The following is a 23,563-nucleotide window of genomic DNA, read 5'->3' on the forward strand; positions in this document are numbered from 1 at the left end:
AGGAGCGGAGCGGGGAGGAGATCGGGGTGCGACCCTCGGGAGACCGTTAGCTGGTCGTCACCACTGAGGAGTCTTTCAGTCGTGAGTGGGGGAGGAGTTCGTCCAGCGCCGGAGTGGGGCCTGGTGACCGCTCTGGGGCTCTGACAGGAAAATGGCGGTAGCGGACCTACTATACTTTAGGCCGCGACATCAGGAGGCAGGGGACAGGTGCAAAGAAGGTGGGCTGAACTGTCCCTGGGCCCCATGCCCGTGTCCAGAGGGGCCTCGAGGCACGGGATCGGGCGCATCTTTCCCTCTTAGCTGCCCCCAAACTCCCAAAAGAACAAACCGATGAACTGGGGACGCGGCTCTGTTTTTCCTCGTTATGTATGTTGTGGAAATCTTACAAGGCTGATCCGTTTCCCAAGGCCCAGATTGCTGCCTGTTTGGGGCCTTTGTTCATCGTATTGTTAATGGCTGTTTCGTTTGTGTTGCTGGGAACTGGGTTTCGCACACTCGGCGGGCCAGGTGCTCAGCCTTGATCTCCCCGTGGGCCAGAGAGGCAGCTGGATTCAGCCGGATTCTGGCAGGGACCAACTGAACACAGTGGCCCTGCGGGCGGACTGCCCCGGGCTCGGTGCGAGCGCGCCTGCAGCCCCGCATGGCGCGCATGCGCTTGCCTCCTTGTTTCTTGTCTAGCCCCTTCCCTTCCCCTTCTTTCCCATTTTTTCCCTCCTCTTTCTTCTTTTCTGTCTTTCCCTCTTTCTTTTAGTCTTTTTCTCTTTTTTATTTCAAATCTTTTTCTTTCTTTCTCTTTCCCTCTTCCTTTCTTTCCCCCTTCCTCTTTTTCTGTTTTTTTTTTCTGTTTCTCTTTCAACTCTTCTTTCGTTCTCACCTCTTTCTCATCTCTGTCTTTTTTTTCTACAGATGTCAGTATCTTCTTTTTTTGACTTTTTGATCCAATAAAAGAAATTAGGCTACTGCTTAAATTTTAACTAAGGTAATTGTATTTGCTATTTTATTTTTAACTTTTATCATATTGATTTAAATGATGTTTTTGGATTCAGGTTTGAGAGGTTTTTAACTTTTTTTTTTTTTTTTTTTTTGAGAACATCTAAATATGGCACCCTCTGGCAAAAAATATTCTGGAAAGTTACGAAAGGTATCAGTGGATGATCCTAAAGGAGCCTATAATATCCGGAAACAAACTAAAAAAGATTTCAGCGAGTCAGAGGAGGATATTTTGGAAGGTACTGTAAATCTAATGTGCAGTGATGGTGTCCTGCAGTGCATTTGTGTGGAACCTACCTTTGAAACTATAAAGAAACATGAAGTGCTTTCATGAACTTTTGACTCTGGTACATGTTATCAGAGTTTTAGAAGCTTATATGGCCCTGAATCCTGATTTAATTTCACCCAATCTAGAAAAAGCATTACATTTATGTGTCTACTCAAAAACTTCAAAGGCCCAAAAGATACCAAAGTAAAGATACTAATTCATTAAAATGAATACCACACTTAATTTCAAAAATGTTTTTCTTTCTTTTATTGTCAATACAGGAAAGACTCCAGTAATTGATAAACGTGGGAAGAAAAGATCTTCAAGACTATTTGAAGATGTGGGGTAACATATTCAAAATAACTTTTGTTTGTTAAAATGCTTCAAGAAAAGTTTACTTTGTCTTGCAAGTATTATGTGTAAAATACTTGACATGTATCTTCCCGAATGGGCACAATATTTTGTCGATCCTTAATTAAACATTTTTTAAATGTTATTTTCTCACAGAGGTGAAGTACACAGTATGCTGGAACGATTTGGAGGTATTTTTATTAGATTTTTATTTAAAGAAAATTCTAAATCGTATCATAACTTGTATAGTAAGAAATGTTAGAGTATATGACTTTTATTTAGTGCCTTGTTCTCTTATATAGGATTTTGCATAAGTAATTGTGATTTAGCATCATAGATTTCCTTACCTTTTCCATGATATGAAAAAGAATGGTGCTTTTATACATGTGTGAATTTAATGGACTATGGAATTTTCAAATAGATGGCAAAGGGCTTTACCCTTCTTTGTATTCATAGACTAAGTGTTACATACATATCTGTATATATATCAGTTTTTCCTTTGGTTACTTCCTATTATTTTTCCTATGTTCTTTTCTTTAGGGAGGGCTGTAAACCACAACCTGTAATTTAACTCTTATTTTCACATTAATAAGCTATGTGATTGAAAACTAAGAACAGGTGCTACAATCTGCAGTGCCGGCATTCCATATGAGCACCAGTTTGAGTCCCGGCTGCTCCACTTTCAATCCAGCTCCCTGCTATTGCACTGGGGAAAGCAGTTGAGGATGGCTCAAGTCCTCTGGCCTGCTCCCAGAGACCTGGAGGAAGCTCTGGCTCCTGGCTTTGTCCTGGCCCAGCCCCAACCATTGCAGCCATTTGGGGAGTGAAACAGCAGATGGAAGATATATATCTCTCTGTCTCCTCTCTCTCTGTAACTCTTTCAAATAAATAAATAAATCTTTTTTTAAAAAAAAGAAAACTAAACTAAGAACAACTTTGCTAGCCAGATAGATATTTATAATCAAGTCCAAAAATACTTAATGCTTTTACATTTTTCATTTATGAATTTATTTTTATTTGAAAGCAAGATAGTGAGACAGAAATGTTCTATCTGCTAAGCTATTCCCCAAATGCCTGCAACAGGGAGAGCTGGGTAAGGACAAAGTTAGGAACCAGGAACTCGGGCAGGGTCTTCCACATGGGTGTCAGGGACCCAAATTACTTGAACCATTACCTGCTACCTCCTAGCAGTAAGCTGGAATTGGAAGTAGAGGTTGGACTCAAACTCAGGCACTCCAATAAGAATTGCAGGCATCCCAAGTGACATTTTAACTGCTGTGCCAAACACTCACCCCTTAACTTACACTGTTAAATACCAGTTATGTGAACTTTGCTGGAGGATGATACTTAAAAAAAGTCACTACAAGCCTTTCTTGAAATATGGGGGCTGGGGCTATGCATAGTGTGTAAAGCCACCGCCTGCAGTGCTGGCATCCATATAGGCGCTGGTTTGAGTTCCAACTGCTCCACTTCTAATCCAGCTCTCTGCTATGACTGGGAAAGCAGTAGAAGATGGCCCAAGTTCTTGGGCCCCTGCACCCACGTGGGAGACCTGGAAGAAGCTCCTTGCTTCTGGCTCCTGGCTTCGGATCAGTGAGCTCTGGCCATTGCGGTCATTTGGGGAGTGAACCAGCAGATGGAAGACCTCTCTTTCTCTCTCTTTTTCTCTGCACTTCTGTCTGCCTCTGCCTCTCTGTAAATCTGCCTTTCAAATAAATAATCTTTAAAAAGTGTGTATTTGGGGATAGCTATGTACTTGTTTTATAAACTCAGAAAATTCATTATGTTGAAAATATAAAATATATATATAGCTCCATCATGATTACTGAAAGAAAGCTATGGTAAATCCAAAGCGTAAACAAATTGAGCAAAGCATATTTGAAGTATCAAATTTTATGAAATGAGGTACTTAGCAGTAAAAATATCCACATTTTAAAATGTTCTTGAATGTCTCTAGGTATTTATTAAAACTAAGATTTGGGTTTTTTTTTTTTTTAGGTATTGTTTTTTTGTTTTTGTTTTTGTTTTTTGACAGGCAGAGTGGATAGTGAGAGAGAGAGACAGAGAGGAAGGTCTTCCTTTTTACCGTTGGTTCATCCTCCAATGGCTGCTGCGGCCGGCGCATCTCGCTGATCAGGAGCCAGGTGCTTCTCCTGGTCTCCCATGCGGGTGCAGGGCCCAAGAACTTGGGCCATCCTCCACTGCCTTCCCGGGCTATAGCAGAGAGCTGGCCTGGAAGAGGGGCAACCGGGATAGAATCCGGCGCCCTGATTGGGACTAGAACCCGGTGTGCCGGCGCCGCAAGGCAGAGGATTAGCCTGTTAAGCCACGGCGCCGACCTAAAACTAAGATTTGTATATCATTGGTCTTTGTCTTGCCATTTTAATAAAAACATATTTAGAAGTATCTAACTGGGATAGGCATTTGGCACATCAGTTAAGTCTCCACTCAGGATGCCTGACATCCTGTATCAAAGTGCCTGGTTCAAGTCCTGGCTACTCCACTTCTGATCCAGCTTCCTGCTAATACACAGTTGAGGAGGCAGCAGATGATGGCTCAAGGAGTTGGTTCTCTGATACCACAAGAGAGATGGAATTAGGGCTTCTGGCTTTGGCCTGGCCCAGCCCCAAATGTTGTGATCATTTGAATAGTGAACTAGTGTATGGAAAATCAGTCTCTCTCTCTGCCTTTCAAATAAATAAAAAATAATAAAACCTTAATATGTTTAAAAATAATTCCTTTTAAATTTTTTTTTTTTTAATTTTAGAAGCAGAGTTACAGACAGAGGGAGAGACAGAGAAAAAGGTCTTCCATCCACTTCCATTCACTCCCCTAAATGGCTACAATGGCTGGAGCTGAGCAGAGCTGAAGCTAAGAGATTCTTCCAGGTCTCCCACATGTGTGCAGGGGCCTAAGCACTTGGGCTATCTGCTGTTGCATTCCCAGTAAGCTGGAATTCCCAGACCATAGCAGAGAGCTAGATCATAAGAGGAGCAGCTGGGAAATGAACCAGCGCCCTAATGGGATGCTGGCACCTCAGGTGGAAGCTTAGCCTACTACACCACAGCACTAGCCACCTAAAAAATAATTCTTATTCTTGGATTTAACCTTTTTGGGAAGAGTACTTTTTTCTGTTAAATATATTATAGGTTTTAACAATTTTGCTAAGTGAATCAATTGGAAGATGTTATATAAATTTAGAAAAATTAGGCTTTATTAGCTTTCTCATGAAGAATGCCTTGAATATTTGAGTGTTTATTGACAGTCTTCACCACCCCTAAATTTAAAAAAAATGATCTTCAGTTAGGAAAATCAGAATTAGTATATAGGTTGAGTAAATCCTGAGGATCAGAAGTGTTTCAGATTTCAGACATTTTTGGATTTGGAATATTTGCAAAGACTATACTGGTTGAGTAGCACTAGTACAAGAACCCCAAGTCTGTAGTGCCCCAAATTTGAAACTTTTTTAGTATTTCAGAGCTCAAAAGTTCCAAATTTTTCAGCATTTGGGACTTTGGATTAGGGATGCTCACTCAGTACTAATAACTGAAAGTTTTCTCAAAATAAAAAAAAGAGGGAGCAAATAATCCTGTATTTAAAATTATGCCTATTTTTAAATTCAATTTTAAATATCTTTCTGATATTTTCAAATCAACTTCACATATATTTACTTGAATATGTCAAAATAATTTTCCTTAATATTGGGTTTTAATGGATATTTGTTTTCCATGTAGCTGACATTCACAAAGCTCTTCTTGCCAAGAAAAGAAGACTAGAAATTTATACCAAATCTTGTTTCAAAAGCAGTAATCAGTTGATTGAACATTTTTGGAGAATACAACAAGAGCAAAGGTAAGATTGTTGGTCTTTTTAAGAGCTATAATATTTGTATCATTTCTTAGTATTTATTGAGCAATAAATTAGAGCAAATCACTTACTATAAATTTCACCTTCTATTTATTGGAGTTCCTAGTGAAAGTATATATGACATTTCTCTGCACATATAAACCTTTTAGTCCCAAAACCTCTCCTTCTTAGAAGTAAAATATATTTCTTAAAAGTAAATAAAGTCTTTTTTTCTTTTTAAATAACAATTGGATTTTTTATTATAAAAGAGTAATTCTCAAACTACACTGGTTGAGTAAAGGATAAATATCATAGAAACCATCTGATAGTTAACTATGTTCAACAATGTAGAAAAACACTAGTCTTACATTATAAAAAAATTGTTTTAATTGTTCATTTGTACAAAATCTTTGTTGTACCAAAATGGGTAAAAATTAAGTTAGATATTTTTACTTGGATATAGGATATATATAATAATGTCACCTATGGCCGGCGCCGCGGCTCACTAGGCTAATCCTCCACCTGTGGCGCCGGCACCCCAGGTTCTAGTCCTGGTTGAGACGCCGGGTTCTATCCCGGTTGCTCCTCTTCCAGTCCAGCTCTCTGCTGTGGCCTGGGAGTGCAGTGAAGGATGGCCCAAGTGCTTGGTCCTTGCACCCGCATGGGAGACCAGGAGGAAACACCTGGCTCCTGGCTTCGGATCGGCGCAGCGCACTGGCCGTAGCGGCCATTTTGGGGGTGAAACAACAGAAGGAAGACCTTTCTCTCTGTCTCTCTCTCTCACTAACTCTGCCTATCAAAAAAAAAAAAAAAAGTCAGTATATTAATTGTATCAGAGCCTATATTCAGAAGGAAAAAAATGAACTACTTGGACATAGAGTTTTTCTGAATTTATTTATACAATAAAACTTCTTTAGTTTTCAAGAGCTAAAGCATGGGAGAAGGCTTTTCTGTTAGGTTGTTTGGGGAAAAATGTACTTCTGGAATCAGCTGGTTTCCATCAGAATATTTAAGCTGCTGTTATTTCCTTACTATAAATATTTGATATGAAATACGACAATCACTTCTGTGTTTTACAGGCAGAAGCTTCACCAAGAATTTTCTCAGCAGTTTCTAACTTTGTTTGAGGAGTGGGATTTAGATCTGCAGCAATCTGGGGAACAAGAAGAAAAACTAACTGTTGGTATCATAATTAGTTTTGTAATTAATCTATTATAACCAAGTGTTAAATAGGAATGGAGAGTCTAACCTTGTGTTAGGGCTGGAACTAAGCCAGATCCTATGATCCATTGTTGGCTATGTGTTTTAGTATGGGCACATGCCATACTCAAAAGCCATTGATCTTTATACTGATTGGGATCTTTTGGTTCTAAGTGACAGAAATTTGTCCAAGTATAAAAGGATTACTGGTTTATATAAAAGAAATCGGGGTAGTTCAGCTTTAGGTACAGCTGGATAAGGATAGGGAGGGATTGTTCATGTAGTATCTGAGCTGTTGCTAGTTCTTGGTAGGCTCTCTCAGTGTAGTAAGCAAAATAGTTCTTACACTCCTAAACTTATTCCTGAACCAATCATCAGGATATGGATTACTTTTAATAGTCAGACTTGTGTTGCATGTCTAAACCTATGGGAGATGGAATTCTGCTCCACTCATATTGGGTAACTACCTTTCACTTCATCCTTTTATTGTTTATCATTATCAAACATTTTTTATCTAAGAGCTGAGCTACTGTTCAAATAATTGGGGAAGGGGGAGGTTGATCAGCTTTGTTTTGGAAATGTTAAACCTGAGTTGCACTACTCTTTGGGATCAAATTGTGGCTTCAGCAATTGTTGGCCATGAACTGGACAAATTATTCAAATTAGTACCTCATCTATGAAAGGGGATAATGAATACCTATTTCATAGAGTTGTTTGGGGGATTAAATGAGTTCATTGTAAGTTTATTTAAAAGGATTTAGAGCTCTTCTCTCCTCACTAGCTCCTCTCTCTTTCCTTCTCTCTGTTACACTCTCCTTCTTTTTCCTTCCTCGCCCCTTCCCTCTGGCCTGCTGGGTTTCCCCAGTAAGCCCTTTCCCTTAAAAAAAAAAAAACAAAAAAAAAAACCCACCTAAATTCTAAGCCTTATTTTCCTATCTGATCTCTTGCTGGTCTCCATTCTCTCCTACCACTCTTCTTTTAAACCAAACTTAAAAGGAGGATAGAGAGCAAAGGAAACTTCAGTTTGTGTACAATGACTGGGACTGATACTCTACAGAACACATTTTGGGGAAAGTATATCATCTCTCTGCAGGACACCAATTTGAACAGCAGTTCACACACCAGTCACCTTCAGAAGGGCTATAGAAGCCAGGCGCGTGGTATAACAGATGAAGCTGCTGCCTGTGGTGCTGGTATCCCATATGGGCTACAGAGTCCCAGCTGCTCCACTTCTGATCCAGCTCTCTGCTATGGCCTCAGAAAGCAGTAGAGGAGGGCCCAAGTCCTTGGGCCCCTGCACCCACGTGGGAGACCCAAAGGAAGCTCCTGGCTCCTGGCTTTGGATTGGCGCAGCTCCAGCCATTGTGGCCAACTGGGGAACCAGCAGATGGAAGACCCCCCATACTCTCTCTGCCTCTCCTCTCCATGTATAACTCTGACTTTCAAATAAATAAATAAGCCTTCAAAAAAAAAAAGGATTTAGAGTAACATTTAACACATAGTTAATATATTTGGCATTTCAATACTTTATAGAGGTAAAAAATTATTGGAAATGGCAAAATCTAGATTATGGGTATGTAAGTATATGGCTGAAGTAGGGTAGAAGAAAAAAAATTGGTGGAAAACAGGTCAAGGCATGAGAAGACACTCATTACTTGAAAGACCATCTGTGTGGATAGTCAAATTACCAAGATTTATCTTAAGATTTCCTACTCAGTGGGGCTGGTGCTGTGGTGTATCGGATAAGGCCACCGCCTGCAGTGCCAGCATCCCATATGGGCGCTGGTTTGAGTCCTGGCTGCTCCACTTCCAATCCAGCCAGAATGAAGCTCCTGGCTTCTGGCTCGGATTGGTACAGCTCCGATAGTTGCTGCCATCTGGGGAGTGAACCAGTGGATGGAAGACCTCTCTCTCTCTCTCTCTCTCTCTCTCTGGGGAGTGAACCAGTGGATGGAAGACCTCTCTCTCTCTCTCTCTCTCTCTCTCTCTCTGCTTCTGCCTCTCTGTAACTTTGCCTTTCAAATAAGTCTTAAAATAATAAAATTTTTTTAAAAAGGCAAAAATATTTTCTACTCAGGACTTATAGGATTAATATATTATTGCATATTGGCTGGCGCCACGGCTCACTTGGCTAATCCTCTGCCTGCGGCGCCGGCACCCCGGGTTCTAGTCCTGGTTGAGGTGTTGGATTCTGTCCTGGTTGCCCATCTTCCATTCCAGCTCTCTGCTGTGGCCCGGGAAGGCAGTGGAGGATGGCCCAAGTGCTTGAGCCCTGCACCCGCATGGGAGACCAGGAGGAAGCACCTGGCTCCTGGCTTCAGACTGGGGGGTGAACCAACGGAAGGAAGACCTTTCTCTCTGTCCTTCTCTCTCACTGTCTAACTCTGCCTGTCAAATAAATAAATATATATATATATATATATAACTGCACATTAGTGGTGAACACAAATGATCTGAACTTGCCATAACAGTTAGGATAAAATGTTAATAGTATTGACTTTAAAACTATTCTTTTTAAGTTCAGAATTATTTTTGCTAAATTTAAAATCTTTTCCAAATTGTTATTACATAACTTTCTTTTGTATTTGTAGAATTTGTTTCGACAGCAACAAAAGGTTTTTCAACAATCTAGAAATCTTCAGAGCCAGAGACTGAAAACAATTAGACAGCTATATGAGCAGTTAATAAAGGTCTGTGGTATATGGTGACACAGTACATTCTTATAAAATATAATGTATTTCCAGCAGGTAATTTTTTTCCAATAATTGGGAAGAAAATTTTGCTTATAGATTTAAAAATTTGAACTACTTTCCATTTTGAATTTTTTCTTATTTAACTTTAATAAATATATCTTTACTTAGGTTCTAACAGTTTTGTGGGAGATTATTCAAAACAGATGGTAAACAGAGGAATTTTACCTGGAAATGAACTTAATGTGCATCAAATCCATACTTCATTAATACTTTAGTGGTTTTTCTTTAACTGAAAAGTTTATAAATAATATCTAGGTAGTTTTTTACTTGTCTGAATATCCAATGATTTTTTCAAAGTACCCAATGAAATCATTGAATATTTCATTCATTTTCTAATGTACTGGAAGTATTTTATAGCATATTTGCTTTTATAGATATTACAATAACTAAAAATGGCTTTATATGCCAATTTATGAGACAGTTAAGGAGTCAACATTTGTGGATTGAGAATTACCTACCAACATATATGCCTGCTAGCAAATTATAGTCTAACACTGACCTCTTTATGTAGAAATATACTTAGTTTTGGCCGGCGCCGCTGCTTACTAGGCTAATCCTCCACCTTGCGGCGCCGGCACACCGGGTTCTAGTCCCGGTCGGGACGCCGGATTCTGTCCCGGTTGCCCCTCTTCCAGGCCAGCTCTCTGCTGTGGCCAGGGAGTGCAGTGAAGGATGGCTCAAGTGCTTGGGCCCTGTACCCCATGGGAGACCAGGATAGGCAACTGGCTTCTGCCATCGGATCAGCGCGGTGCGCGGGCCACAGCGGCCATTGGAGGGTGAACCAACGGCAAAGGAAGACCTTTCTCTCTGTCTCTCTCTCTCACTGTCCACTCTGCCTGTCAAAACAAACAAACAAACAAAAAAAAAAAACAAAAAAAATATACTTAGTTTTTAGTAAATATTCATAGCAGGTCAATGGAATACTAAAGATCCCCTTTCTTAATTTTTTAAAGATTTATTTATTTGAAAGGCAGTTAGAGAGGTCTTCCATCCTTTGGTTCACTCCCCAAATGACTGCAATGGCCAGAACTGTACTGATCCAAAGCCAGGAGCCTCTTTCAGGTCTTCCACAAGGTGCAGGGACCCAAGGACTTGGACTATCTTCTACTGTTTTCCCAGGTCATAACAGAGAGCTAGATCAGAAGTGGAGAAGCCAGGACTTGAACCGGCACACATGTGGAATGTTGGCACTGCAGGCGGTGGCTTTACTCACTATGCCACACTGCTGACCCCTCTTTATTTCTTTTAATTGCCACTGCTACTACTATAATTCAGGACCTCATCATTCTTTTTTTGTACTATTAAAACTCTTGGGACCAACATTGTGGCACAGCAAGACAAATGGCTATTGCAAAATCAACGTCCCATAAGAGAGTGCTGGTTTGCTCTGCTTCTGATCCAGCTTCTTGCTAATGTGCCTGGGAAAGCAGTAGTTGAGTGGCCCAAGTATTTGGGCTCTTGCTACCCATATGGGAAACCAGGATGGTCATTTGGGGAGTGAATCAGAAGATGGAAGATTGATCTCTGTCTCTTACTCCTTTTCTTTCATTCTGCCTTTCAAATAAATCTTAAAAACAAAAAACCTCTTTAATTGATGACTCTGTAATCTGTCTTTCATAGGTACCATATTGTATTTCTACCAATAGAATACAATAGAACCAATAGAATACAATACCATATTGTATTTCTAAAACATACCTCTTTCTTCTGAAAAACTGTCAGTAGCTTCCCATTTTTAGGTGTTTGAGATACCCCCCATTATGAGCCCCTTACTAAGCTTTGTTTACTAGTCCATTGCTCCCAACTTTCTACATAATCACATTCTCTGAATTCACACCGTGTACTGTCATGCTTTTGCTTATGCTCTTCCCCAAGAATACTTTTAACTCCTTTTTAACTGTTAAAATTTTACTCTTTTGCCAACTAAATTGGAATTCATCCCCATTTTCTTTTACATAGTCACAGCAAGTTGTATTTTCATTGCTCTTAAGTTTTGTGTTTTGTTTGTATGTTCTCATTGGAATAAGGGAATAGTCATGTATTATTTTTAAATTTCTCCATAGCACTTAACATAGTACTTTTAAAAATATCCACTAGATAACTATTTATTTGAATAAATAGTAAAGATTTAAAACATATTTTTGTTCTTTATAATTGATAAATGGGGTCTTACTACAAATTACACTATTCTCATGTCACATTCATTACTATAATTAGATTAGCTGATGTTTGGAAAACTTTCCAAATTATAGTATATAGTCCCAATCTTTTTTTGTTTCATCTTGACCTTAACAGTCATTAACACATTGTTTTGAGCAAAATATACTGCTTTTGTAGCTCCTATAACATGATTAATGCCTGATATTTTAATTCCTTTATGTATTCTGGTCTTCATATATTAGCTGTTTTTATATGGGATAAATGAGCATCATTTGGATATTAAGAAGTTGTTACTTTTAAACATTAATTGAATAAGTTACAACCTAAGATGAAAAGCTGTGGTTTGCAAACGAACTTCTTATGTTTTAGAGTATGGAGGACTTGGAGAAGAATCATGAAAATCAGTTTAGTAATGCACAAGCTGAACTTAAAAAAGAAATGGCCATGTTGCACAAAAAAATTATGATGGAGACAGTAAGTCATGATTTAATCACATTTAGAATAGAAAAAAGATTAATGTAAGCACTGAAATATTTTATTTGCTGAAATATGTTAACACTTAACTAAAAAACAAATGTTTACAATCTCTTTTCATGAAACAGCAGCAGCAAGAGATGGCAAGTGTTCGACAGTCTCTTCAATCCGTGTTACTTTGATGACTCTTTGAAGAAAGAACTTGAACCTAAATGATACAATTTTAAGATTAATTAAGATGCATTTTTTTCATAAATTCTAGTTTAAATAATAACATCATTAATTATTAGCTTAATTAAGTGTAAAACCCTTCTTCCTTTCTATTAACTTCCAAATAAAAATCCAAATAGTTATGTATTGAAATTTCTTCAGCTCTTTTAGTTGTAGTACAGAATTTTTCTAATATCTGTTAGTTAGCTTTTATCAATAAAGATTTAAATTTAGATTTTAGCTTCTGTGTATCTGTATTAGTCCCAAAAGGTGGAAAGCAAAGGACAGAAGGTTACACTATTCTTCCTAAAGGAAAAAAATATACACAAAATCTATTTTACATGTGCATCTTTTTCTATATATTGTTACATTCTGATGAAAATATTTCTAAAGAAAATCTATTGACTTATACACTGCAAGAAGCTAAAGTTTGTGTTCTGGAATAAACTGCCTATTAAGACAATTAAATAAGGTTATCAGTTTTAATTCAAGAATTTCTAAATATGTCATTTCCACAAAGACATCAAAATGTCATTTAGCAAGACTGAAAGCATATCATTAGCTTATTTAATTACCTATGATTTTTTTTCCCAAAAAATCCTTTTATTTAATGAGTACAAATTTCGTAAGTACAACTTTAGGAATATAGTGATTCTTCCCACCATACCCACCCTCCCACCCAATTACCTGTGGTTTAACTACTTCACATCTGTCTTTAAAGAATACCTACAATGTTTCTTCAACTTTAAAACTTAATAAATATATGGAAATACGATATTTATATTTATTCATTTCTAAACTTATAATTAATTTTATACCTTTTAAAATGTGCATTTTACATAGAAAAATACATGAGACATTTGATTTGTGAGATATTACATTGTTTTAACATTTGATTGAAATAAATCAGTTAAGCTTAGTATTGTTTTTTTTTCTGACATTGCTTCCCATGAATAATTAAGGATAAAAAAATATGCTTGTTAGGAGAAGAGGAGTGAATTTGCCTCCTGCTTTTCCGTGTTTGAAGTTCAAATTTTGGTATCTATAACCCACTTTAATCTTTTTTAAACTGTGATAACTTAGAAATAAATTAATCTTCTACCATCAACAAATATTTGACATTAAAAGGGCACTTTACTTCCTAAATTTCTAAGCTTTGTAAAAGATTTTCCTTTTCTGCCAATGTAAATATTGGAAAATTCTGTGTAAACTTCTAAGGTTTAAGAGCTTTTACCAATAGTAACAGAGGCAAAATGAGTACCCCAAAGTGTTTTTTGTGTGCTTACTTCATATAAGTTTTTCTGCTTTTTCTTTTGCTTAAGACAGGTATAGTAGCATTACTCTTATTTCCCTGATTATCATATGGCATGTGGTCTACAGATATGTTGTATAAAATTAGAAACAGGGTCAAATGGCAGTTTGAAGATTTGGATCATCAGAGATCTCTGTTACAGTATTCATAATGACCAATCTAAATATGAATGGAAAGATAAAAGTCAGTACCTTATGTACTTATTAAAGTAACATTGTATCCTCTTACCACTTCAAACAAGTCAATATATATACTTAAAGTAACTGGCCAATTTCTCAAGGGAAGATATTTTTGCCGTGTTTTCACAAGTTATTAATTCTTATGTGTCAACTATTTTAGATATTGTTTTATTTTTCATAAAAGAGAACATTGTCAATTTCTGTGTGACAATGAAATTTGAACTCAGAATATCAAGAACCAAAGTACTCTCAATGTGAAGATTTTTTTTTTTCTGGACTGGTATGACAAAATGTCTTTTATAAATACAAATTATTTAAAAATCCTATAGGCCTTTTAAATTCTAATTTATATACTAAAGCAAGTATTTCCTTATATACCATAATAGTTAACATATTTCTTTTGAAAGGGGCTAATATTAAAAATATGTGTATTAATAGTGTCACTTGACTCAATTAAGTCATGTTCTGAGGTGGTATTATAAGCTCACTTTGAACCTTTAACAATCAAAGGAACTATCACCCTCAAGATGGTTAAGTTCTGAATTTTTATATAATCCTTTAGCAATAGAAACCTCAAGGATCAAGTATTTCTCACAGGCTCTAAAGAGACTGATATCAGGATTTACTTTCTTATTCCTAGGATTGAAGTTTCTTCTTTTGGTTTTATTACTCTAATAATACCTGTGATCAGAACGTTGCTATATAATAAGGGCTTCAAAACTGAAATAGACATAATGGACTCTGCAGGATATACATTTTATATTCAAATATACCCTTATTTGATCATATACTAGCCTCCTGCATAGGGAGATTTCCTTCACTCATAGGTTCCCCTAACTGCTTCTCCTCTTTTCCTTGGGCTATTAGTCAGTCAATATGCTTGTAAACCTGTTCAGGTGCTTGATGACATGAAGTCTTGAAGATATTTAGATGAAGGTGTCTTGAAATTTGCAGGCACAAAGCACTAAAGTATATCATCATATCAAATGAAGAAATGACCTTTAGAAGCAAAAAAAGAAAATATAAAATGGATTATGGTCTATCATTTCCGAAGCTGGAGCTACTTTTCTGTTTCCCTACAAATCTTAAACATTCTCAGCTGAAAATACTAAATTTAGAGTACTTTCATGTTTCCTATTCATACCTCACTAGAGTCGTCTGGAATATGCAGGGTATTTCACAATTGTAGGAACAGGCATATAGAAGTTAAAAGGACTAAAGTACAAAAGTTCAAAGGTCGCCAAATCCATCTTCTACCTCTACATTCTCAACTTTGTGCTATGCAATGAAGCCACTAATTTCCTCTTTGAGGGGGCTATCAGCCATGATCTTATAATGAATCCATTCTATCAGATATATTTCTTAGTCCTTTGAGGTTAAAAAAGGTAAGTCTGGGAAATACATCACAGCTGAAGCATGTACCAGATTGTGTTCTATACGGAATTAAGCAGGAAGGTCTCTAGACTGCCCAGAGAACAGTCAGATGCTTCCCTTCAGACAAACAAGGTGGAAAAAGAGCCTCATAGCTATGCCCTTCAAGAGGGAATTCTCAAGAGGGAGAAATCTCTCATTTTACTTAGAAAGCTCTATCAAGTCCTTTTCTCTTTGAAGCAGCAAGCTTTTTCCTAGAGATTCCATTTAGTACATATATTGTGTTTGGCCCACATTGGGGTGTGTGTGTGTGTCTGTCTTTTTAAATGGTTATAAAATTGATAGTGTTTTACAAAACATTGTATATGAGTTTCTGGTGCAGTGGCGAATCTGCTCCTTGGGATGCCCACATCCCATATTGAGTTCTGGCTACTGTTCTTCCAGTCCAGCTTCCTGCTAATGCACACCCTGTGACCCAGCAGACAATATCAAGTAGTTAGATTCCTGCCACCCAGAGGGGAGGCCCAGATAGAGTTCTGGGCTCTTGATTCCCAACTGTCCCAGCCCTGACTGTTGCAGGCATTTGAGGGAAGGACCAGCTGATGAAACATACCTCTTCTCTCTTCCTCTCCCTCCCTCTCTACCTCTCAAATGAAATGAAATGAATAAACAAAAATCAAAACTTAATTGGACTCTTCAGTTCACCATCACTGGTATAAACCAAGACAATTACTCATTAAAAAATTGATGTTTGAGCTTTTAACACCTGATATTTTAATTATGTTAAATAATTCCACTCAGTAATATGTAATCAAATTCACTAAACAAAAAAGAAACAAGAAAACTCTTAGATTGAATTTTCAGATATAGTTAATGATCACTTTCATTTCTTAATCTTGATTGTTTATAAGCCATAAAAATATTTATAGTGGATAGCAAATTAAAGGAAATTCTGATATTCAAGCACTTTTTAGAATATTGCCTGAAAACTTTCATTGTCCACCTTGAAGGACTAAGAATTATGTCTCACCACCATAGGAGGAGTAGAAGACTTCTGAATGCACTGTGGATATTATTACCCTAGAAAAAGTATAATATTGTACAGCCTAGTGAAAGATCATTAGATGCAACTCAGTGATTCATGAACAGAATAATTTTTAAAATATCTAAATCTAACATAGGGTGAGAGAATTTGAACTATCAAAAGATTCATTGCAGCATTTTTCTTTAAAAGCACCTCAGTATGATGATATAACTAACGATTTCATGATGGCTGGCAAAGTCCAGAGATGGGGTAAAATATAGCAAAGCTGTTCAAAACCACCATTAGTTGATGATCAACCATAAAGATATACCTCAAAACTATTTTTTTAAGAAATTAATAATTTTCCACTTATCCAGTTTTGTGGATGAAATGTTACCAACAAATCTCTTCCTCAAATGGCTAAAGTGTCTCTCATAAGCACCATATTCTGAATTTTGTAATCACTTTGAATATATAGGTATTATTTACATCTCTTTCATATGCAGGACATAATGAGAATTTGTTAGCCTTTGCTGAGGACTAAGTCATTATTAATACAAATTATGCACTAATAGCCTATACAGATATACCAGGTTGCTTGCTTCTAGTATAAAATGGTCTCAGAATTAAGTACTCAGTACCAGTCATGTCCACTACTACCTATTCTGTTTTGTTTCCTTAACATTAGCTGTCAGTTCTTGATGCAATAAGTGCTTACCTTTGCTAGCACTAATCCCATCTAATTTGCTTGCAACCTACCTACTATAAGCAGTGACTAATTCTTAAAAAAAAAAAAAAAAATGATTAGATCAGAAAGTCCCTTGGGCAGGGTGAAGTGGTTTTTGATTGTATCAGTTTGGGGCAGCGGTGGGGTGGGGGTGGGGGGGCAGAATAGTTATCTTTAGGTATACAATTGTATTTCTAAGGATCCATTACTAGAAGCCAGACCTCCGGGTATCTCAGCCATTTCTACATGTAATATGAAATGAATCATGCTTAGGAGAAATAATTTTAAATATTCAGAAACATTTACTGTAATAGAGTAGATATTGAAGCTACTGATACCTCACTGAAATGCTTGTTAAACACTGCCTGATCTGACATCTGTTAAATAGAAAGCAAGAAACTACTTACCATTGCTATCCATAGGATGACATATTCATCTACAAAATTATTAAAGTACTGGTCTAAAAACAAAAGACCTGGCCCAGCGAAGATCGTATCTTGAAGATAGAGTTCACTTTTGGTCATGTGAGCTATCTATAAAAGAAGTAAAATAATTTCACTATGAAATTTTAAATGCTTTTGCTTTTATTTTCAAACAGCATTATACTCTAATTCACTACTAAAGGCAGAGACCATTTAATATCATATTTGACAAGGGAAAACTTACGTACACCTCAAATTCATAACTAGGTGGCTAGTAAAAATTTTCAGTATTCAAATTCCTTGACACCAGAAAATTGTAATTGTTAAACATGATAAACATTCTTAATACGATTAAGCATGAAAAATAAGAACTGGATGTAACAAATCAATTTGACTTGGGGCATATGGCCATTTATTGTGATGTTGACACCATGGAAGAAAACCTGTATTAGCATCCAGCTTTGTGGTCTGAAGACTGAATACAGTATTTACACCATAATCACAGAAGAATTTCTTACCACTAATTTTTGTGAGACTTTAGCAAAGACACATCCAAACATTAGGGTATAAAGACAAGGATGCTTTTCAAACACATTAGTTGCTGACTTTTTATAGATCATTATTGCCAGGATAATAATTAATCCTATGTGGAGTCCAGGTGACAAGACACTTGTGCCCTAAGGAATAAAGCAGAAAATCAGCATCACATTTTAATACTGCATTTATTACAATGCAAACTTTCTGAGCATCTTTTTTTGTGCAAAGATATAGATATAATGAAATAAAGCTTATCCTGTCACAACTCTCTAAAACATTTTAATCACTGATTAGGAGGAGTTCAATTCTCCTGTGGTTTCTCTCTATAGCAACATTTCCCTTTAGTTGTAAAACTTTATGATCTAGTTATTATATTTTTATTTATGTGAATCAGGATTCTCTCAGCACTGCTTATCCTAAATAAAATATTCAAATACATTATGTATTAAGACTTACTAAATCTATAAAAACCAATTTAATGTGTTCTTTAACACAATCTTACTCTGGAGTATCATATTTCCATTTTGCAAGCCATCATTTAGCCTAGCAGTAAAGACACCCATGTCCCACATCAGAGTGCCTGGGTTTGATTCCTAGCTTCAGTCCTGACTCCAGCTTCCTGCCAATGCAGACCCTGAGACGCAGCTGTGAGGGTTCACCTGTCTGAGCTCCTGCCACCTACATGGGAGATCTGATTGCATTCTCAGACCCTGGATCTGGCTCTGGCCTAGACCCAGCTGTTGCAGGCAGGCATTTGGAGAGTGAACCGGCAGATGGAAGCTCTCTGTTTTTCTTTGCCTCTCAAAAAATTTGCATGTTTTAGGTTAGAATTTACTATAAAATTACAAAATTATAATAAAACACTATTATATGGTAATAAATTATAAAGGTTTACACAAATATTATTTAACCTTTTATATGTTATAGTTCTTAGATTCCATTCACACACAAAGACACTGCTAAAAAAGTTGAATAAAATGCCAGTTTAGGAGTCTGAAATTAACCACTTTCTGGCTTGTGTTCAATTTCTTCTGTTTTCCTTTAAACATTTAATAATTATTTCTTGATAAATTTTCTCTAAAGTATACATTGATAAGCTAAAGCGTATTTTCTTTAGTGGAAATTACATTTCAGCTACTGCTCTATTTTATCATACATGGTCAAGCAACATGTATTCCTAAGCACCTAGTACACAAAATATGATACAGAGATTAACTGACAAAAGATCTCAAGAAATGACATTTTTCCCAAATATACCAGAACTTACATATCTAAATGAATTTTATATTTTTCTTTCAAATTAAATATATATATGTAATTTATTCACAAAGGTGGATAATTTATGAATTATGGAGACTGCTTTGAAATTGTCTTAGGGACAATTTCATTTAACAAATGAAACTTTTTAAATAAAAATGGTGTATCTCATGCTTATTACTCCTCGTATTTATTCGACCAGGCTCCAAATGATTTTGACTGTTTTCTAAAATCAAGTTGAGCCATAAAAAATAGAAATGTTGAACTGTGGAACCAAAGGAATTTAAAGAGACTGTGTTATGGTTTAAAGAAATCCTTAATAAAAGGCATTCTCATGTTTTACATCATGGGAATAAGTACTTATCTTCATAACTTCAGTTACCTAGAGGATGACAATAAGCTTTTAAAAGAAACATGACTGCTACATATTTAAGAACTGGTAGGAATTCTATTTTCTTGAAGAAGTTTTTAAAAACAAATATGGGGTCGGCGCCGCGGCTCAATAGGCTAATCCTCCGCCTTGCGGCGCCAGCATACCGGGTTCTAGTCCCGGTCGGGGCACTGCATTCTGTCCCGGTTGCCCCTCTTCCAGTCCAGCTCTCTGCTGTGGCCAGAGAGTGCAGTGGAGGATGGCCCAAGTGCTTGGGCCCTGCACCCTATGGGAGACCAGGAGAAGCACCTGGCTCATGCCATCGGATCAGCGTGGTGCGCCGGCCGCAGTGCACCAGCTGCTGCGGCCATTGGAGGGTGAACCAACAGCAAAAAGGAAGACCTTTCTCTCTGTCTCTCTCTCTCACTGTCCACTCTGCCTGTCAAAAAAAAAAAATATATATATATATATATATATATGAATAAATATGAGTAACACAGCATGAGTAAGTTATAAGGAACACAAATACAAGGTATATCCATTTAAAAATATTAGAATAGTTCTTTTAAGTATATGTCAGTGAAATCCCAGCAAAATTTACGTTATGAGTAATTTATTGCCCCAAAGGTGATACCACTGACCTTGGCAGCTTTCCTGCCATCTAGTCAGGAATCATTCCCTACTTTTCCTCCTCTCCCCTATTACTTCAAGGAGAGAGATGCAAGAGAACAAATGGCAACTCTTACTTATGTACAGTAATGAAACAGTGGATGATTAAATGAAATGCCAGAAAAGTCTACGCTGAGCAAGCCTGTAGAAAGAGGAAAAATGATTTGTTGTCAGTCTAAACTTTTTAAAATGACTTTCGTACTATGTGCCTAAAACGAATTCTTTATTTACTTTCCTTTCTCATTCTTGAACTTTGGCATAATTTAAGTATATTTTTATAACTGATGATAAAATGTATCATAAAAATTAATGATGATGAAATTAATTCCTTACTGCTATTGTGGATCCATTCTTGCCAACACCACCATGGAGGATAACATGGAAGTAATTTGAACAGGAAAATATTGCTCCACCTACTACTCCGAGAGCTGGAAGGATCTTCAGTTTTATTTCTAGAATGGGTATCTTTAGGGGTAGAGGAAAGAAACAAATCATTAAGAAAACAGCATTTTCCCCCTATTAAATAATACAGAAACACTATTATATGGCCCTATACAATAAGCTATCCTTGAGAGCCAGCACTGTGGTACAGTGGGTTAAGCTGCCATCTGCAGTGCTGGCATCCCATATGGACACTGGTTCAAGTCCTGGCTGCTCCACTTCCAATCCAGTTCCCTAATAATGCACCTAGGAAGGCAGTGGAAGATAGCCCAGGTTCTTGAGCCTCTACACCCACATGGGAGACCTGGAGGAAGCTCCCGGCTCCTGGCTTCAGCCTGGCCTGCCCTGGCCATTGCAGCCATTTGTGGAGTGAACCACCGGATAGAAGATCTATTTCTCCCTCTCTCTGTAAATCTGATTTTTAAATAAATGAATCAATCTTAAAAAAAAAAAAAGCTATCCTTTTTCTTGTAAACAAATCTTAACTTCTGGAATGTAGTCAAACTGGAATTTTTTTTAGATTGCATTATTTATTAAGTGAAAAATGAATCCACAAAGTCATGTCCATCTGTTGATACAATCATTATTAAATATTTAATCTCACAAGCTTTCCTCCGACTTAAACATGAAAAAGGATAGTCCATTTGAATTCTGTAGGCAGCATCCCAGGAGAGGCAGGCGCCATGATCTGCATCATAAATGTGACAAATATCATGATGTGTGGGCATGCAAAAACGTTGTGTGGTTAATATCCAGGATTAAATCTCTAGCAACATATTTACCTGTTGGTCAATTGCTGTTCAAGAAAACTTCCACAGGCAGCAAAGGATTTAAAAAACAGTAACAATGAATTGCCAGAAGCTACAGGCTACTGTGTTTTGAAAATAGACTTTGAAATATTGTATTGCAATTTGTGGAAACTACAGGTTAACAACTGAATTTAGAAACTTACATAAAAAATAAATTGCTGTGTTTTTTTGGTGAAATACGCAAGTGTGCTTCCTTCCTATGATACTGCCAAAACACTGAACTTTACAATTTGAAGATTCAATTCCAAATTTAAGACAACCACACCTGACTTCATCGCTGGCATTGCCCAACTGCTTCTGGGTCCACATTCGGCATCTTAGGGGTACTACCTAAACAGCTACCATAAAAGACACATAGAGTCTCTCTGGTATATTGTATGGACCTATGGTAATATATTCTTAATTCTGTTATGTTGTTACATGACAAGAAGGGTTATGCATGTCTCGCCTAATGGATCACTACTTAGGAATATGCTCCAAATCTATTTCTGAGCCTACTGATATCAGTGGTAATTGGCAATTCTGATATTAAATGCCAAGGAAATCTTATACTATGCTTTTAATAAATTTTATTTTTTAAGAGCAGTTTTATGTTCACAGCAAAGCTGAGCAGAAAGCAAGAGTTCCCACATATTCCTTCTTCCTCCCCCCAGCCTTGCCCACTATCATCATCCCCCACCAGAGTGGTACATTTGTTACAACTGATGAGCCTATACTGATGCATCGCTATCAAGCTAAGTTCACAGTGTATAGGAGGGTTCCATCTCGTGGTGTCCTACATTCTGTGTGTTAAGATCAATATATAACGACACATATCCAATAAAGAAATCCATAGCCCTAAACATTCTCTGTTCTCTATCTATTCCTCTCTCCCTCTCCCAACTCCTGGCAATCACTAACCTTTTTACCAGTTATACACGTGAGGCATATAGCGTGCAGTCTTCCCAGACTGTCTTCTTGCTCTTAATAAGCACTGAAAGTTCCTCCATGTCTATTCATGGCTTGCTAGTTTATTTTATTTTAAATTCTGATTGGTAGTCCACTGTCTAGATGTACCACAGTTTGGCCATTTACCTAGTGATGTGCATGTCGGTTGCTTCCCAGTTTTGACAACTAAGAATAAAGGTGCTATAAAAATTTGTGTGCAAGTTTTCCTGCGGACAAAAACATTCAGTTCGTCTGAGAAAACACCAAGGAGTGGGACCGCTGATCATACAGTATGATGAGTATGTCTAGCTGTGTATCCCTACTATTCTTACTGGAGGTGTGTAGCTTTGTGATCACATGCATAGAGTCTGAAATCAGTCTGGTTAATCCCTAGCTCCTGTACTTAATCATTCTAAGACTTGTTCACAAAACAGAAAATTGACAGTCTCTATTGCATAGAACTGTTCTGACGGGAAGATGAAACTGATGGCAAAATGTTTAGGAATATAAGTGCTGAAAGAATGGTAATTATTGGCTGTTCTCTTCTTAACACTTAGCACAAAGTTGTCTATCAGGCAGTGTTGTGGACTTTGTGGTGACAGAATTATTTGATTCTTCACAAATGTTCTTCCTATTCAAAGCCTGAATTCAAGAGAGTAGCCTCCTAAGATCCAACTTTCATCAAAACACTGAGGTCAAAAACTACCAAAGCAGAAAAGAGAGCTACTCCTTAACATGAGAATCTCCGCCCTGAGACGATTGTAAAATGCAAAGTAGCCACTTTTCTTTCCTAATATGGAGGAATGACTTTCATATATAAAATAGTTTACAAAAGATCTATTATATGAAACAAATTTTGGCCTAGAAAAAGTAATTCCAATGTGTGTATTGTTTTTGCTTTTGTTTTGTCTTAGAGGACTAAGAGTCATTCACTTCTATGTGGTAATGTATTCTTGTATAGGAGAAAATGGCATAAGGTATATAGAATATTAATAGCATAAAATGAAAGAAAAAGGTTAAGAAATAGAACGAGTATTAAATACCAAGGACTAAAGAAACTTGACTGTAATATTTTTCCTAAACATTTAAAAAGTGCTTAAATATAAATATTCAGATTTACCGTATAGTCCCACATTGTCGCTCCTCCAAATGTAGACAACACAAAGATGATCACTAAAGCTATCTGAATTTCCGTTACATCCACTCTAAAGAGGAAGAACAAACAACAGATAAGGTGTTTGTAACACAATTCCTGAAGATGAAGGT

At 37.0% G+C, this 23,563-nt stretch overlaps 2 protein-coding genes across 3 annotated transcripts in view; one reads left to right on the top strand and one right to left on the bottom strand.

The window, feature by feature from the left end:
* The first annotated feature begins 1,096 nt into the window (after positions 1-1,096).
* On the top strand, positions 1,097-12,090 carry SYCP3 (synaptonemal complex protein 3). Its single transcript, XM_062203041.1, has 7 exons — positions 1,097-1,229; positions 1,540-1,603; positions 1,766-1,800; positions 5,344-5,461; positions 6,535-6,634; positions 9,247-9,345; positions 11,938-12,090. The coding sequence occupies exons 1-7, from the start codon at positions 1,100-1,102 to the stop codon at positions 12,088-12,090; spliced, it is 699 nt and encodes a 232-aa protein (XP_062059025.1). The 5' UTR covers positions 1,097-1,099.
* The window catches only part of CHPT1 (choline phosphotransferase 1), a 34,416-nt gene continuing 22,934 nt past the window's right edge, over positions 12,082-23,563 (bottom strand). The window contains exons 4-9 of one of the 2 annotated variants that reach the window (XR_009866973.1): positions 23,418-23,502; positions 20,454-20,585; positions 17,806-17,964; positions 17,273-17,398; positions 14,539-14,742; positions 12,082-12,250 (exon numbers count right to left, since the gene is read on the bottom strand). Coding sequence is in view for 1 of the 2 variants with exons in the window: in XM_062203040.1 (XP_062059024.1) it covers positions 12,206-12,250; positions 14,632-14,742; positions 17,273-17,398; positions 17,806-17,964; positions 20,454-20,585; positions 23,418-23,502 (658 nt within the window). In the remaining variant the exon portion in view is untranslated. The remainder of the gene's footprint in view (positions 12,251-14,538; positions 14,743-17,272; positions 17,399-17,805; positions 17,965-20,453; positions 20,586-23,417; positions 23,503-23,563) is intronic. The other variant, XM_062203040.1, reaches the window with a different exon arrangement.

Source organism: Lepus europaeus, chromosome 10 (genome assembly GCF_033115175.1).
Source record: "Lepus europaeus isolate LE1 chromosome 10, mLepTim1.pri, whole genome shotgun sequence".
In the NCBI taxonomy this organism is placed as follows: domain Eukaryota; kingdom Metazoa; phylum Chordata; class Mammalia; order Lagomorpha; family Leporidae; genus Lepus; species Lepus europaeus.

What these genes read in the sequence shown, in the direction of transcription:
- SYCP3 (XM_062203041.1), top strand. Translation starts at nt 1,100, where the DNA reads ATGGCACCCTCTGGCAAAAAATATTCTGGAAAGTTACGAAAGGTATCA. An exon ending in AGAGGAGGATATTTTGGAAG is followed by an intron (nt 1,230 to 1,539) that starts GTACTGTAAATC and finishes TTGTCAATACAG; the next exon opens with GAAAGACTCCAGTAATTGAT. An exon ending in TATATGAGCAGTTAATAAAG is followed by an intron (nt 9,346 to 11,937) that starts GTCTGTGGTATA and finishes CTTATGTTTTAG; the next exon opens with AGTATGGAGGACTTGGAGAA.